Source organism: Talpa occidentalis, unplaced genomic scaffold (genome assembly GCF_014898055.3).
Source record: "Talpa occidentalis isolate TD23 unplaced genomic scaffold, MPIMG_talOcc4v2.1 talOcc4.17, whole genome shotgun sequence".
Taxonomy (NCBI): Eukaryota; Metazoa; Chordata; class Mammalia; order Eulipotyphla; family Talpidae; genus Talpa; species Talpa occidentalis.
In genome coordinates, this window is record NW_023601754.1 from 41,425,151 (window position 1) to 41,440,760 (window position 15,610).

At 54.5% G+C, this 15,610-nt stretch overlaps 2 protein-coding genes across 6 annotated transcripts; both read right to left on the reverse strand.

Moving 5' to 3' along the window:
- Window positions 1-3,357, reverse strand: SERTAD1 (SERTA domain containing 1). The gene is made up of 2 exons (XM_037518152.2): window positions 3,225-3,357; window positions 1-1,590 (listed from the first exon to the last, which is right to left on the reverse strand). Exon 2 carries the CDS (start codon window positions 1,588-1,590, stop codon window positions 871-873), a length of 720 nt encoding a protein of 239 aa, XP_037374049.1. The 5' UTR covers window positions 3,225-3,357; the 3' UTR covers window positions 1-870.
- A 6,195-nt stretch (window positions 3,358-9,552) lies between these two features.
- Window positions 9,553-13,633, reverse strand: SERTAD3 (SERTA domain containing 3). 5 transcript variants are annotated; one of them, XM_054697603.1, is made up of 3 exons: window positions 13,221-13,314; window positions 11,580-11,837; window positions 9,553-11,334 (listed from the first exon to the last, which is right to left on the reverse strand). In XM_054697603.1, exons 2-3 carry the CDS (start codon window positions 11,601-11,603, stop codon window positions 10,732-10,734), a joined length of 627 nt encoding a protein of 208 aa, XP_054553578.1. In that variant the 5' UTR covers window positions 11,604-11,837; window positions 13,221-13,314; the 3' UTR covers window positions 9,553-10,731. The 5 variants fall into 5 exon arrangements, with proteins under 5 accessions (XP_054553578.1, XP_037374054.1, XP_037374051.1 ...); XM_037518157.2 differs by lacking the exons at window positions 11,580-11,837; window positions 13,221-13,314 and adding an exon at window positions 13,477-13,633; XM_037518154.2 differs by lacking the exon at window positions 11,580-11,837.
- Between the last annotated feature and the right edge of the window lie 1,977 nt (window positions 13,634-15,610).

The following is a 15,610-nucleotide window of genomic DNA, read 5'->3' on the forward strand; positions in this document are numbered from 1 at the left end:
AGCCCGCCTCCCGACTGCTCTCTCCCCAGGCCAAAGAGAGATCGAGGCCCGGTGACGGTTTTATTTATTTTTGTATGACTTGCTGGAGTGTCCCTTTTCACCATTTTCCTCGAGAACCGGGGAGAGGCGCCATCCAGCCTTCGGTTTCTGGCTCGTTGTGAGAGCTGCCTTTTGCCCCCACCCCCAGCCTTGAAGACGTACAGGTGGGGTCTGGGAGCTTCTCCGCTGTCACCATTACCCCCCCCCACACACACACTCTCTCACACACTCACACTCACACCAGGGAAACTTGGCTGAGCGTATTCCAGAGTTTGTCTACAGGGCAGGTTAAAGGTAATAATTGATCTCCTCAGGCCAATAAAGCCTGGATTGAAACCCATTTCTTCAAGTGATCTCTTGGAGCCTGTAAAATGGGGGTGATCATAACAATAATGCTCATCCTGTGGGGTGGTTATGAGGATTCAGTGAGGTCACACACATGCACTGTGTGGAAGCTGCTGGAGGCTTGGTCCCACTCAGAATATGTCAATGCTGTCCGCTTACCCTCGCCTTAGAGAAGCACACGACGTGACATTTCCCAGAATTTGTTTAATGTCAAAAAAACGGTCGGGGTCTCCTCCCAACCAGGGTAGGAATACCCCAAACTATGACCTCAGGGGATTCGGTCCCGCGCAGGGCCTGGTCCAATCACCCTGTCATTCTATCATGAGGGCGGATCCCCCATCAACCCCAGACTAGAGATGGAGGTCAAGTTGCCCAGGACAAGATTCGGTCTCTCCCAAGCCCCTCTCTCAGTTGTTTCCTTCCAAGGAGAGCCAGTTGAGCCACCAGGCTCAGTTTGGACACCAGACACCCATTCACCCGGGGGGGTCAGCGTCCGGGCTCTGGTGGCCGCTCCAGTGCCTGTGTGCTCACCAGCACGTCCATGAGGTAGTCCAGCTCAGTCTCATCCAGCTCAGGAGCCTCCTCCTTCCCTTGCCCATCCTCAGGGCTGGGTTTGAGGTCCTCAGAGGTTGGTGCCCAAAGTTCACTGTCATACATAGAGGTGTCAATGTCCTCAAACAGGCCTTCCAGCCCATCGTCCAGCAGACAGCCAGTGCCTGGGCCTAGCAGGTCCAAGGTACCCAGGTCAGGTGGGGTTCCCCCAGTGGGGCGGCCAGGTGGCCCCTCATCTACTTGAGGCTGCGGGGCCTGGCTCAAGCCCTCAATGTGGCTGAGGTCCTCCAGGAGGCTGGCCATGGAGGCTGAGAGGCCGGCGTCCGAGCTGGCCAGCAGGCTGTCGGCCACGCTGGGGACTGTGGGTGGGCTGGGCACAGATGGCAGGGCAGCTGCGGGTGCCATGGATGCCTGGATGCGCCGCAATGTATTGACCACCAGGACCAGGTGCCGCAGGTCCGGCTCACTCTGTCGCAGGCTGTGGTGGAGTTTGAGCACCGAGAGGTCAAAGAGAGAACTGGAGGCTCCAGCCAGGGGTGCCTGTGCGACTGCAGGATGGCTGGACTCCAGCCACCAGGTGTCCACTGCCAGGGATTCCTTTTCCTCCTCCTCCTCCTCCCCCCGCTTGCGTTTCAGGCCCTTGCTCAGCATCATCTGTGGAGAGGGAGATGTCATTCAGTTTTGAAAAGCTGTGATGACTGCTGTGTGACACTGGGCAAATCACTGAACCTCTCTGGGCCTAGGTTTTCTTAGGGAACCTTTAAGATGTGAATAAGTCTCTACTTTGTAGAGCTGCTTTAAGGAGTCCGTGAGATAATATGCAAATACACAACAGTGCCTATTATATAGTAACTACTCTTATTAATAACTACTACTAATATTATTATTTATATCTTCGAGGAACCATGTGAAATGCTCAACAGTCAATCTTTTTTAACCCTCATATAGTAGTAACTAGATTTATTGATGTCTACTTGGCATCAGACCACATATAAATAAGTAAACACAGCAAATGTACAGCTGGTGCCAAGGTACTAAAGGGTTCCGGGGAGTGGTCAGAGAAGGCTCCTCCGAGGAGGTGACACTTGCTGAGCCCTCAAGCGTGAGGAGGAGTCAGTCACTCATGGAAGTACCAGGAGAAAAGCATTCCAGGAAGAGAGAACAACAGCAAAAGCAAAGACATGGACGGAGGCTGAATGAGCTTTAACTGAAAAAAGCCCGGGAAGACTGTCGTGATTGTAGCACAGAGAGTGACACGGGGTGTGGGGGGCCGGAGGGGGTGGAGAGTAGGCAGAGGCCGGGAGTTTGAGTTTCATTGTGAGTGTGGTGGGAAGTCATCGACGGGTTTGGGGGCAGGGACGAGAGCGGTTTCCTGGACTGATTAAATCGGCAAAAGATCCCCCTTGGCCGCTCGGAGAAAGGTAGTGTCAGGAGGGAGGCGGGGGGGGGGGGGGGGGGAGGGGATCCGCCCGTAAGGTCCATTTGGAGACCACCGCGCTCGCCGGGCCCAGGGCTGACGGTGGTGGTGGATGGAAGGCGCTGGTCGCTTCAAGATTTATTTGCGAGGCAGAGTGGACGGAGCTTGCCCGGGAATCCTGATGGGCACCGCGGACACTGAGAAGTTTTGAGGCCCCCCCAGTTTCCCGGGGTGGGGGTCCCTGGAGTTCTGGACCCCCGGTCCAATCCGCTTTTTGGAGCCAGGGAGCCTCCAGGGTACACTCCCCGGGCTCTTGCCCAACGGGCCCTCAAGAGTGACCCCCTCAGTGTTAAAAACTAGGTCCTCCCTCGCCTCTTTCCGCGAAGACCCGGGAGCCCGGAACCGCAGGAATTCAGCCCCCACCCCTGACTCCGCCCCTCGGTGCTGGCGCCCCCTAGCGGCCCCAGGTCGGCTTCCCCCCGGGGGTTCCGATCCCTCAGCCCCCGGGACCCTCGACACTGCCCGCGTCCAGCTGTCAGTGCCGCCCGCCGCCGGGGGCGCGCGGCCCGGGATCCCCTGTGCGCGTTCGGGCCTCTCGGCCTCCGCTCGCTTCCGGAAGGCCGTGGAGGCGGCTCCTCTCAAGCGGCGGAGGCGGGTGAGTCACGCAGCCGGAGCCAGGGAGCCGGCGCCTCCGCCCCCTTCACGGGCTGCGGCGTGATTCACCCGGCCGGGGAGGGCGGCACGTAGAGGCCCGCGCGTCTCGGTCCGGGGCAGCCCCGGCGCGCACCTGCCGGACCCGGGAATCGAACCTATCCGCGGACCCCGCCGCGGTTCCCCTCGGTCCCCAGGCCCCTTCGTTTCATTTACATACCCAGTCCACCGGCTGCCAATCAGAAGGAAGAGGGAGCCACCCGCAGCCAATCAGGAAGCGGCGGCGGCAGCATTGCTCGTTCTCTCGCTCTCCTCCGGCAACCGGCGCCTGGGTCGCGAGACGCAGCTCTGACTCCAGCGCACGACTCCCGGCTCCAGACTCCCCTTGGCTACCGCCCCTCCGTGGCGGCCCCGCCCCCAGCGCAGGGATTGGCCCTGCACGGTGATGGGCGGATCCCGTAGGGGGCGGGGTCGAAGGGGGGTTGGCTTCAGGGCGCATGCCCGGGAGGTTTGCGTGCAGAGGGAGGGCGAGAGGTGGGGTGTCTGCTTGCCCTGCGGGACTTGGACGGGGAGGGCATTGTGCCTCCTAGGATGTGGGCCTCTCGCGCTCACCCACGCACCTGCCAGATCCTGCCGTCGGCTTGCTTGCACACCCATCCCCAACGGCGGTCCACACTCCAGGCCGGAGAGACCTGGGTTCAAATCCTGCCACTCATTTGAGGTGTGACCTTGGAAAAACGCTTGACTTCTCTGAGCCCCACAAAAACTATTAAATGAAATTTTTTTGCCTACCGCTCAAGAGTTAGAAAAATTAAATAAGATCGCAGTTGTAAGTCACTGCCCCAGATTTAGCAAATGCCAGGCAGTTGGATTCAATTGTGGTTACAGGCAGAAAGAGGGAGGAGGTGTGAGGAAGGGAAATTTGGGGAGGGAAGGCCACTGGAGTCCCGTCCTGGGTTCGATTCCCTAAGTAGCTGTGTGGCTGCGGGCAGGTATTTTAATCCCTGAGGGTCTCTGTTTCCTTGTCTTTAAAATGAGGGAAATTATGTCCGGGCAGAGGGTTGTTTTAAAGATTAAATAGTGGGCCTCCCCAGTGGGGCAATGGGTTGATCGCAGCGCTGTGAAGCTGTCCGCAGCCTCTGCAGCGGGTTCGATTCCCGGCCGGCCAGGATGCTGACCTACATGGCGAGGCAGACCTCTCCTGTCTGGTCCGCTGCTCCCCTCAGCAGTGTATTTTGGTCCGTCTGCCTGTTCTGCTCCCCCGCTGTCTCTGGTGAATCCTCTCACCGTCCCACGCCTGTGGCCTGTACCCCAGTTCTTGTGTAAAATAAATAAATCTTTAAAAAAATAATAAAATAGAGATTAAATGGAACAATTGCTCAGAAGTGTAACTTGTCCTTTTGCTAGTAGTAATAGCCTTTGTACAAGTAGCACAGCACAAGCAATTAGCTCAAGTGGAGACAAGTGAGGTGGGGTTTCAGCAGCCAGAAGCTTAATAAACATCCAAGAAACTGACAGTGTAACTTACCTTCTCCTGTAGCTCATTTACTAACTTTTGTGGAGCTGTGGAAAGAACTGTGAACAAGTGGTGAATAAAACTGGCCAAAGTAGGTTCTCAAAAATGCTAACTATACTGGTTGATTCAGGCAGTGATTATCAAGGAATACTCAAACCTTAGGGTGAGAGGTTAGTGGGGAACAGGATCTTTTACAGTCTCTGAAACATCACCCTACAAGTTACTTGCTAATGACAAAGGAGGAAATGTCCTTTTGTGGTGTGGAGGTGTAGGCTCACCAACTTAACCATGTAATGAAACTGCAGCCACAATAGTGAGACACCAGGACACTGGGTGCCACCAGAAATGATGCATTAGAAACACCAGATTCTCTGGAGTCTTCCCCCTTAAATTGCATCAACTGAATCTCAAGTCTCTAGAGCCAACCTCCAGCTTATAGGAAACAGTTACAGATTTAACACAAGCACAATCAGAACACGATCAGACAGAACAGAATTAGACGAATATAGAATGTGTTACATGCATAGCACAAAACACCCAAAATTGAATTTCAGGAAAACACAAAAAGGAATTTATGGGACTGTGAGAATGTTACCAAATAAAAGGTACTATAAAGTGTATTACAACCAAAAAAGCATGAGAACTTCACTGGATCCTGATTTGTGGGAGTGGAAGGTAGGAAGCAGCCACGCCATCAAAGATATTCTAGGAGAAATTTGAGGATAGTCTGGATATTAGAGGACATTATGGAATTCTTAATTCTCTTAGATGTAAAATAATATTGTAGATTGTAGTGAGTGACCTTAATCTTAGGAGATGCCTGCTGAGCAAATAGGCGTAGAATGTCAAGATGTCTGTAAAATTTACTTTGCTTCAGCAAAAGAAAAAATGTACATATACACATGTACCTTTGTAGAGAAAGGCAGCTTTAAATGTTAGCAATTACATTAGGTGGGAGGGTATTCAAGTATCAGAATACATTCTCCTCCCATCCCCCCATCTTTTCTAAATGTGCTTGAAATTTTTCATAATAAAAGGAGAGTAAAATGCTAACTGGAAAGAGGTTCCTGCCAAGCAAGTTCACATCATGTCTCCCGCAATCTATTTTTATGGGCTGGCAAGAAGAGGAGACCTAGAATCTTCCCTCTGGGTCATACCTGAAGAGGAGCTAGTAGAAGACATTTAAGTAACACGGATTTACTAAACACTTGCTATGTTGTGGATACTGTTGCAGATGTTGGGGGAACAGCACTGGCTAGCTTCACAGGGTCTCTCATGGTTCAAAGCAGGCCGTGGAAACAGAAAAGAAATATGAAAACAAATGCATTCTTTGCTTTGCAAAGAGTCATGCATTGAGCACTTTCTGTGTGCCAGGACATTTTAGGCACTGAAGATATGGCAGTTAAAATTATAGACAAAAATCTCTGATGGGAGGAGGTGGACAATAAACTTTAAAAAGATTCTTTTGTATCTGAGAAGGTGACAAGTAGAAAGGAAAAGAATAATGCTGAATGGGCGAAGAGGAATGAGAGGGTGTGCAGTGTGAACAGGACCCTGCTGCTGGTGGAGGGGTGTTCGCAGAGGTCACTGGTTAGACACCTGGTGGAATGGGAGAGGCAGTAATGCTCTGGGGGAAGAGTTCTCCAACCAGAGGGAAGGGCCTGTGCAAAGGCCCTGGGGTGGAAGTGTGTGAGCTGTCCGCCAGGCAGCAAGGCCAGTGCAGCTGGACTGTCGACTGCCAGGGAGGACGTCGTTATTTTTAGGTCTTTTACAGCACTCTATGGGATGAGAAAAACACTGAGGATGAGTAAATGAAGATGATTTCTGCTTCTGACCAGTGACTTGAAGAAAACAAATAGGAGGGGATAATAAAGGGGCCTGGAGAGGTGTGTCTGTGATCCAGGAGTACCTCCCCCAGGAGATGACACTGAAACTGAGACCAGAAAGAGGAGAAGCCAAGAATTCAAAGGGCTGGGGGAAGGGAGAGAAGCGAGACCAGGCTTTGGGAAATGAAACTAGAAACGAAGCCACCAGGCCCGGCAGGCTCGAGGAGGAGCCTCGCCAGCAAGGGAAGGAGGGGGTTGAGGCGGAACGCCCCGCCCCGCCCCGCCCCGCCCCGCCCCGCCCGGCCGCCCCACCCAGCCCCGAGGGAGGGAGGAGGCGCCAGACGGGCTAGGGCTCTGGGCTCCGGCCGCCTGCTGGCCGGATACCCCGCGGGCCCGCCAGCTCCGCGGAGGGCAGGCGGCCGGGCGGGGCCAGGCTGCAGGCCACGCCCCCGAGGGCCGCGGCCCATCCCCCACCGCGGGGAGGGCAGGTTCCAGAAGATGGACTCTGCCCTCTGGGGCCTGGTTCCCTTTGCTGGACCAGCCTTTCCACTTCTCTAGCCAGTTCTTTAACAAGGCAGGGGCTAGGCCTCTCTGAGCCTCGGTTTGTCCACCTGGAGAGTGGGGCTGCTGCGCACACAGGCTCGGCTGTGGTACTGACAAACTACACGGTTCCTCTCGGTTATCTTTTAGGGATGTGACTCTGGGCCTCCACGGCCTGCGGGTACCCCGCTTTGGACAGAATCTATTAAAGAGAGCCTATTAAGGGCCTCCCCTGGTGGCTGAGGCCGTTGAGCGCAGTGCTGTGAAGCTGTCCACAGCCTCTGCAGCAAGAGTTCGATCCTGGCCGGCTGACAAGGGTCCCACATGGCGAAACAGACCTCTCCTGTCTCGCCCACTGCTCCCCTCAGCAGTGTATTTCGTGAGTCTGCCTGTTCTGCTCCCTGCTCTGTCTCTGGTGAATCCTCTCGCCCTCCCGCACATCTGGTCTGTACCCCGGTTCTTGTATAAATATATAAATCAATCTTTTAAAAAAAAAAGATGTTTCAGGTCTCCTCTCTCTAGTATCCAATGGCATCCATCTTACTCAGGGTAAAGCTCAAGTCTTCACTTTGGGACTCCCACAACGCCCTTGTGATTTGCCCCCATAGACTCTTTCACCTCTTCTAGTACTCTTGGCCTTGGTCACTTTGCTCCAGCCACAAAGACCACCTCACGGACCAAACACCCCCCACTCTTGCTCTGACCTCAGGGCCTTTGCACTGGCTGTTCCTGCACCAGGATCATTCCCTGTCCCAGATTCACAAGACTCACTTCTCCCCTCCTTCAGGTCTCCACTAAAATGTTACTGTCAGTGAAGACTACGTCCCACCTAAATAGTATCCCAAAAAAGCATCTGCTTTCTTTTTTTCAAAGATTTATTCTATTGATTTTTGAGTATAAGAACTGGGGTGTAGGTCGCGGGTGGGGGCTGAGAGGATTCACCAGAGACAGAGTGGGGAACAGAACAGGTGGATCTACTGAAATACACTGCTGAGGGGAGCAGCGGGTGAGACAGGAGAGGTCTGCTGTGCTATGTGGGTCAGCTCCCTGGCCAGGGATAGCTTGATAGGCTGAAACTTAACCTCTGCACCACCAGGGAGGCCCACATTTGTTTTCTTTTACTCCACAGCATTTATCACCACCCAACAGATTATATTTTACTAAATTTTTTTTGTGCTTATTTCAGCCTTCCCCCACTGTGATGCTTTATATGAGAGCAGGCACCATTTTATTCATGTGCTTGGCCCACACCAGGCACCCAATGAATAAATTCGAGCAACTATTGGCATCCTTGACCAGGGAGGCAGATGTTATTACTCAGGTCTTGAGGTGGACACATGGAAATGTGTTTGAGGAACAGGAGAGAATAGTGTACCTCCAGCTTAGGAGTGAAGGGTGTGGGGGAGATGAGTTCAGGGAGGAGGCAGAAAGGGTTGCTTGGGAAGTGCATTTTTGAACAACAGCAAAAAATACCTTTTTGAGGGCCCACCTGTGCCAAGCATGGTTCTATGCCTGGGGGATACAGCTGGACCCCACAACCCTTCCTTGGCATTCCCAATAGACCAGGATGAGAACTGTAATCATTCATGAGTATCTTGAGATTGGATCGGTGCTACAAAGAAAACCAAGTGGAATGTGATTAATGGTGGTACAGTTTGGAGGAATGGGGAAGACCTGTGAGAGAGATGACTTTAGACTGGGGAAGCTATGAAGCTATGGGGGTGAGGGTAGTGTCTTCTGGGCAGTTAACAGTAAGTGCAAAGGCCCTGGGGAATGAACTTAGGGCCAATGACCATTGTGAATGGAATTGAGTGAGGGAAGAGAGTAGGAGATTCGACTGGGGAAGCGAGGAGCAAGATTGTCAGGTCTCACAGACCTGGGTGAAGTTGGGGTTTTATTCTGTGAGGATAAAAATCCCTGAAAACTTTAAGCGGAAGACATAATCCAATGGACATGACTATCGAGATGCAGATCTTACGTGCTGAGATTCCCCCTGACCTGGCCCTCTTTCTGGACTGGCACCCACCTGTGCAAGTGACACCCATTGCTTTCAGAATTTAATGCAATGCCCTTCGTGGGGTGAGAATCTGACTTTGAGCCAGAAAGCATCAGCAACCCCCTCCTCCTTTCCTTATCTGAAGAATATGCCCAGGTGTGGTTTCCCTTTGCAACCCTTCCAGAAAAGTTCCTAATGTAAACTCACCTGTGCAGTGTGAATCACATTGCATCTCCCCTGCACTCCCTTCCCTTGCCCTCTTCATGCTTGCCAGTCTGGGCTTGCACCTCCCAAATAAATCAACTCTTAGCACCATAACTTTAGCTTGGACTTGCTTCCTAGCCTACTGTCTCCTAGAAAGATTATTTTTTTTTTTTATAGAGGCATGCTTTATTTATTTGTTTGTTTGTTTTGTTTATACATGCACTGGGTATAGTCAGAAGCGCGGGAGGGTGAGAGAATTCACCAGAGCCAGAGCGGGAAGCAGAGCAGGCAGGACCGAAGTACACTGCTGAGGGGAGCAGCGGGCGGCAGGAGAGGTCTGCGCGCCATGTGGGACTCTCCTCCAGTGGCCGGGGAGCAGCCGGGGATCGAACCAGCGCTGCAGAGGCTGCGGGCAGCTTCGCAACCCAGCGCTCAACCGCTGCGCCACCGGGGAGGCCCTAGAAAGATTATTTTTGTACTGGAGGTTGGAGTCATCGGGCATTTTCTTTTTCCTTTATGAGCCTCGCATTGCACACAATGAATTTACTTTTAAGTACCAGAGTCCTTATTTTGACCCACAATTCACGCGACTCACCTTCTAGCCCCAGTCTCCATGTGACTGGGGAATCTAAACACCATGTAGCAGCAAACACAATAGGTAAGAACAAGACTCTGGAGGCAGAGAAGTTCTGACTCCCAATTCCCTTGGTCTTCTCTTCCTTGCTGTGACTATGAGCAAGTGATGTGGCTTCTCTGTAAGCCTCAGGCTCCTCCTTTGTGAAATGTGCTAAGAATATCTACTTCGATATAATCAGGAATGTTAAATGACTTAATTCAAATAAAGTGGGTAGAGCAGGGCTCTTAACAAGCACTCAATATGTGTTATGTTTAATGATATACCTGCCCCAGCTATGGCAGGGAAGGGAACTTACCAGATCCCTCCCATCGACCCAGTGAAATTTAGGAACTTCAGGCAACACTACCCCTTCCAAAATACTTTTATTAGAAAAAAATTACAAACAATCAAAAAAAAAAAACAAAAACCCAAAAGGCAAGCACAAAATACACCCCACCATAAAACCCGCCTTTCTTTTAAATAATGTGGCGCGGGGCAGTTTGGTTCCCACCCTATTGCACGTGGTCCGGCCTGGTTATGAATCAGGAGGCTGCTGGGACTGGGGTCCTGCAATGAGGTGGGGGCCAGCCTGGGGGAGGAGGCAAGACCCTTTTACTCCCTCCAGGTGCCAGAGGCAGAGTCTGGGTTTCCATAGCAACAGCCAGCGCGCATCCCTGTCATCCCTCCACGGGCCCAGCTTTATCTTCCCTGAGGCCCCAGTGGTCAAAAGGGGAGTAGGAAGGAACTGGACGGAAAGGCAGAAGAAATGTGGAAGTGGGAAATGAGATTCCCAGAAACAGTCTCGTTAAGGCATTTGGAAAAGATAAATTAATTCAGGAAAAGAAGACCCACCTTCACAGAAGGCTGGGGTAACCAGACACACACACACATGCCAGACAGTTTGTGGAACCCTGAAATGGGAGGCGAGGAGCTGTGGTCAGTGCTTGGAGCCCCCACTAAAACACAGAGCTGCATCCAGGGATCCAACCCGCCGAGGCTGGGATGAGAAAGGAACCCCTTATCAAAGCTTTAGGATCCCAGAATGATTTCCATGATGTGATCTAGTTCATTCCACTCCCAGGATCCTGGGGTACAGAAGAGGTTGTGTGGAGGCTCCTGAGGGGCCAGAGCTGGCTCCTTCTCCACTGCAGACGTGTCAATGTCCAGAAAGAAGTCATCTAGACCAGAGTCCCCCAGGTAGCGGGAGCTCAGAGCTTCTAAGAATACCGGGTCAGGCTGGGGCAGCACTTCATTCTGGGGTGCTGGGGGAGCCATTGGATTCTGAGGGGGCTCAGTTTCGTCCATGGAGGTCTCCAGCTCCCTGAGAATAGAGCCGATCGTGGCAGACAGGGAGAAGTCCTCCTCACCCAAGAAGAGGGGCTCGGGGGGCAAGGCAGGTGTAGGAGCCAGGCAAAGTGCGGCCTGGAGTTGCTGGAGGGTGTTGTGGATGAGGACGTGCCTGCGGAGGCTGGGTGCCCGGGGGCCCAGGCTCCGCTGGACTTTGTCTAGGGAGATTCGAAGCAGGGCTTGCTGGTAGCTCCGAAGGCCTGCAGGACCCCAGTCCCACTTCTCATCTTCCTCTTCTGCCTCCAAATCCGAGTGCTTCCTCTTCAAGCCCCCGACCATGATGTCCTGTGGAATGAAGACAGGAAAGTCAGGCACAGCACGGCCGGTTCAAACCCCAAATCTCCCGCATGGTGGTTGTTGATTTGTAATGATCTGAATCTTAGTTTCCTCATCTTAAAGTGGTGACAGTACGAGTCCCACAAGGCTAAGGAGGAGAGTAAACATGTTTCTAAGAAATCAAGATCTGGATTTAAAACAACTGGGTTTGAACCGCACTTACTTGCCTGTGTGGCCTTGAACAGTGAATTTACCTCATTGAGACTGAATTTCCTCATCTGCAAGCAGATCCTAAGTTAGGATAAAGATCCCAACTCAGGTCCCTCTGAGTCTTAAAACTGTACTTTCCACAACACTCCTTTCTTCGAAAGAGTTACACAAGACAGGTGTGAAGTACAGAGAGCTGGAGTGGTGGTAGGATGTCTGGATTTGAATTCTGTCTCTGACATTGCTCAGCTGTGTAATCTTGGGAAGTGATGTAACATCACCTCTCTGGGCCTCAGTTTCCTCATCTGTAAAATGGGGATTGTTAACATCATCGCCGCACTGTCAAGCTCCCATATGTAATAAGCACAGGTCCCACAGCACAGGAAATTTATTCATTCAGTAAGTGCCTACTCTACTCCAGCCACCTGGAGCCCTGCTAGGACACCTATTTGTCGCGACCCGTCTCACGCAGGGAGGGTATTTCTGGCCGAAGCCTCCGCCCAGCGGACTGGGAGCACCCCCAAGAGCAGGGCAGGGGCCGCGCTCACGCCCTCCGGCCCCGCCTCCAGCTTCCCCCAAAGCGCGCCCCAAAGGAAAACCAGCTAGAACTCGACTCAGGCCAAGCCCCGCCCCCTACCGACCGAACCAATCATATCTCCGCACCCACAGGCCCCGCCCCCTGGCTCTCTACTCGGCACGTAGGCACGCCCCACTTGGCTCAGGGCCTTCTGGGAAAGGTGGGCCAATAGCCTCTAGGCACAGGCACGGACGTTCCGCGCGCACTACAATCCCCAGAGGGCTCCGCAGGCCACAGGGACGCGCCCTCCCGCCCTGACTCGGAGCATGCGCACGGGGCCCGGGGCGGGTGGGGGAAGGGAACCCGGACGTCCAGCTGCCGGGCGCCTGCCAGCCCCGCCCTCCACTGCCTCCAGGGCGGCGGGTCTGAGCTCCCCGCCCGGAACACCCCTCCCCCACCCCAGACTCCAGCTCCAAAACTGCTTTCCCCTGGTCCTTTGGACTCAGAGGGTCCCGATTCTTTCCCCAAACTGCTCTCGGGTGCGGAGACCCACGCCCTAGCACATCGCTCAGAGGCTACACACGCTCTCCAGCCCACGCCGCTCGGGAGACGCGGCGTCTTAATTTTGAGACCTTAACCTCATCCACTTTCCCACATTCTGTCTTTCAAACGCCTGTCGACTGCACCCCAGACTGCCCCCGCCGATCGCAAGATCTGAACACTGCAACTCGCCCCAGCATCCGCTCCCCGCCACCGGGGCTGCGAGACCGAGACCCTTGCCCCGAGTCCTCTCGCGCCTCCGAATGCCCGGGACGGCAGCCCCAGCCCCGCACCCCTTTCCAGGACACTAGGGCCGGGACCTCAACCCACTCCCGCGTCCCACACTGGCCTGATCTCCGGATTCCCTGCCCCAAAAGTTCCTTCCCTGATTCTCTCACTTCTTCAACCACCCCCCGAGCCCCAGTTCTAAGCTCCCTCCACTTGAATATCCTGCCCCAACAACTTCTCTGCCCGTCCAGGACCTCAGACGCCGTCTCCGGCCCCCCGAAGCCCTATCACCCTGGATCCGCGGCTCCCCCTCCCGCCGGCGGAGACCCCGCCTCCACGACTCTCGGGCCGCGCCCCCACCTCCCCGGCGCAAGGCAGGCGGACCTGGGCAGCCAGTCCTCACCTCCGCGGCCAGGTTCGCAGTGACCACCTCCCGCAGCCCGCACAGCTCGCCAGCCTCCAGCGCCGGGCGGGGGCCTCGCTCGCCTCCCGGGGCCTCTCGGTCTGGCCTCTGGCCACCCGGCTCCGCCCCCGAGCCGAGCCGCGCGCCGCGATTGGCTGCGGGGCTGCCCGCCGCGGGGAGCCGATTGGCTGGGCGGAGCCACGGCCCGTCGCCAGGAGACGCCCGCCCCGCCCTGCCCCTCCCTAGCGCCCGAGACCTTTTAAAGGATTCCGACCCGTCCGGGGGCGGGGCCACGTCTTTAGGGTGGAGGGGAACGCGGGGATCCCACTGTTTCCTGCAGCTCAGCTGCTGTCCTCGCTCCAGGGCTGTCAGCACTGCTCCCCGCGATCCCTCGAAGTCAGGGCTGGATCCCGTCGCGGGGCGAGGCCGGCCAGCACGCGCCCCGGGCGGGCGGGGCTGGGCAACTCCGGGAGGCCGCGCCCCTGGGGTTCCCGAGGTGGAAGCGGCGGAGCGGAGGAGCATGACGCAGCTTAAGCCCAGCCAATTGATCGGCACGGTTCATGTTGCCTGGGCGATCGCGGTCCCGCCCCTTCTTTGCTCGGTCCTCCCGCAAACCAACCCGCCCCCCCAGACCCGTCAACCGGTGCCCCCCTTCTTGACCCCCTGGGTATTTTCCTCAGTGTGGCCTCTGGTGGTCTCTCCTGCATCTTTCTGACGTGCCATGGTTCTTCTGTTGAGATGGCACCTCTGCTGCTGGAAACTCATTCACAGCTCCCGCCTGCCCCGGGGACAAAGTTCAAACTCTGTATTTGTCTCAAAGTCCTTCAAGGACCTGATGCGCCTTTCTTGCTCTCCAAGAGCCTGTCTTACCGATTCATTTTGTTTGTCTAAAATGGCTTCAAGTGCCCTCCACATCACGAGTGCAGATTTTGTGGGGTTTCTCCTGTATCTCATCTCCAGTGGCTACAACAATGCCAGATGCGTGGCAAGTACTCGAGATGAGAATAAGAGGTCTCTGAATCTTTAAATGTGGTTCCTCGTCCGGAAATATAAACCTTCAATTCCCTGTCTCATCAGAATTCTCCTCAAAGGTTTCCTCCTCCTAGCAGCCCTCCCAGGGTGAGTTAGAACGTTTTCTGAGCTCACATGGGGTCATGTGCTGCCTTCCTAGAATCGTCCGCTTTGCCTGAGCCTCCTCCATTGTCTGGATTGTGGGCCCCCTAGAACAAGAACCAGGGCTGTCTAGGTCACCTACTGCCTGGTCTGAAGCATCACCTACACAGGGCTGGACACAAAGCAGGCACCCGTGAGTCTGTTAAATGCTCCAGTGTGGCAGTAAGAAATAGGCAGAAATAAACAGCGCTAGAGTCTGGAAGGCCTGAGTCAGTAGTGCCTCCCTCCCCCCACCTCCCAGCAAGTTTTCCAGAAGGGGAGGAGAAGGCAGTTTTCTCCAGTCTACCCGCTGGGAGGGAGTTTTAAGATGCTTCAGACCAGTTCTCACAGGTCGGAATTTGTCAACACAAATATTTGCAGAAGCAGTAATATTTAGCTATTGGAAGGGATTTTTTGGGGGGGAGGTGTGGGCTGGAGCTGGAGAGGGGATGGCTCACTCAGGAACAGGTGTCTCTAGGGAACAAGGCAGGGGATAGTTTATTGAGAGTTGAGCAAATGGCAAGGAAGGGGCAAGTCTTCATCCCCCTTCCAAACCTGCCCCAACTCAGGGTGGCCCAAGGCCCTGTAGGTTACAGTCCTACACTTTTTCCTGGTGCCTCCCCTCCCTTCCCTATGGACTGTCCACTCAGGCTCCTGCCCCTTTCTCTTCCCCTCCTCAAGGCCTCTGCTTTGCTCCCCCTGGGTTTCTGGACTTCCCTCCAATCCACCTCCATCTGGTACCCAAGGAAAACTATAAAACACAAACCTGCCGGTGCCCTCCCTCACCTCTCCCCTGCTCCATTCCTTGCACAAAACTTCATAACACTCCAACTTTTTTATAATGACTGTACAATTTAGCTTCCATGGAGCAGCCTCTTGGGTCTGACCAATTCTCACCTCCAAGAAAGGTATTAATGGAGTAGTGAATGGATTTTAGTTCTTTAAAGGAGCTGTGTGCTCTCCAGTCTCCTGCCCAGGACACCATCCTGCCAGGTTTCAAGTGGGACACCCCACAAGAACTTGTTTGCTCAACGGAGTCAGATGCCCCCCAGGAATTCCACAGTCCTCTGTGCTGCCTCCATCAGCACCCTGGCACTCTGGGTCATCACTGGCAGGGGCAGGGCTGTCTTCCCCCTGGGCTGTGAGATCCAGGAAAGCAGGGCTCACAGCTACCATGGTCACCCCGGGTCCTCACCACCCTCCCGGGCACAGAACAGGAACTCAGTAAACTTAGAGGA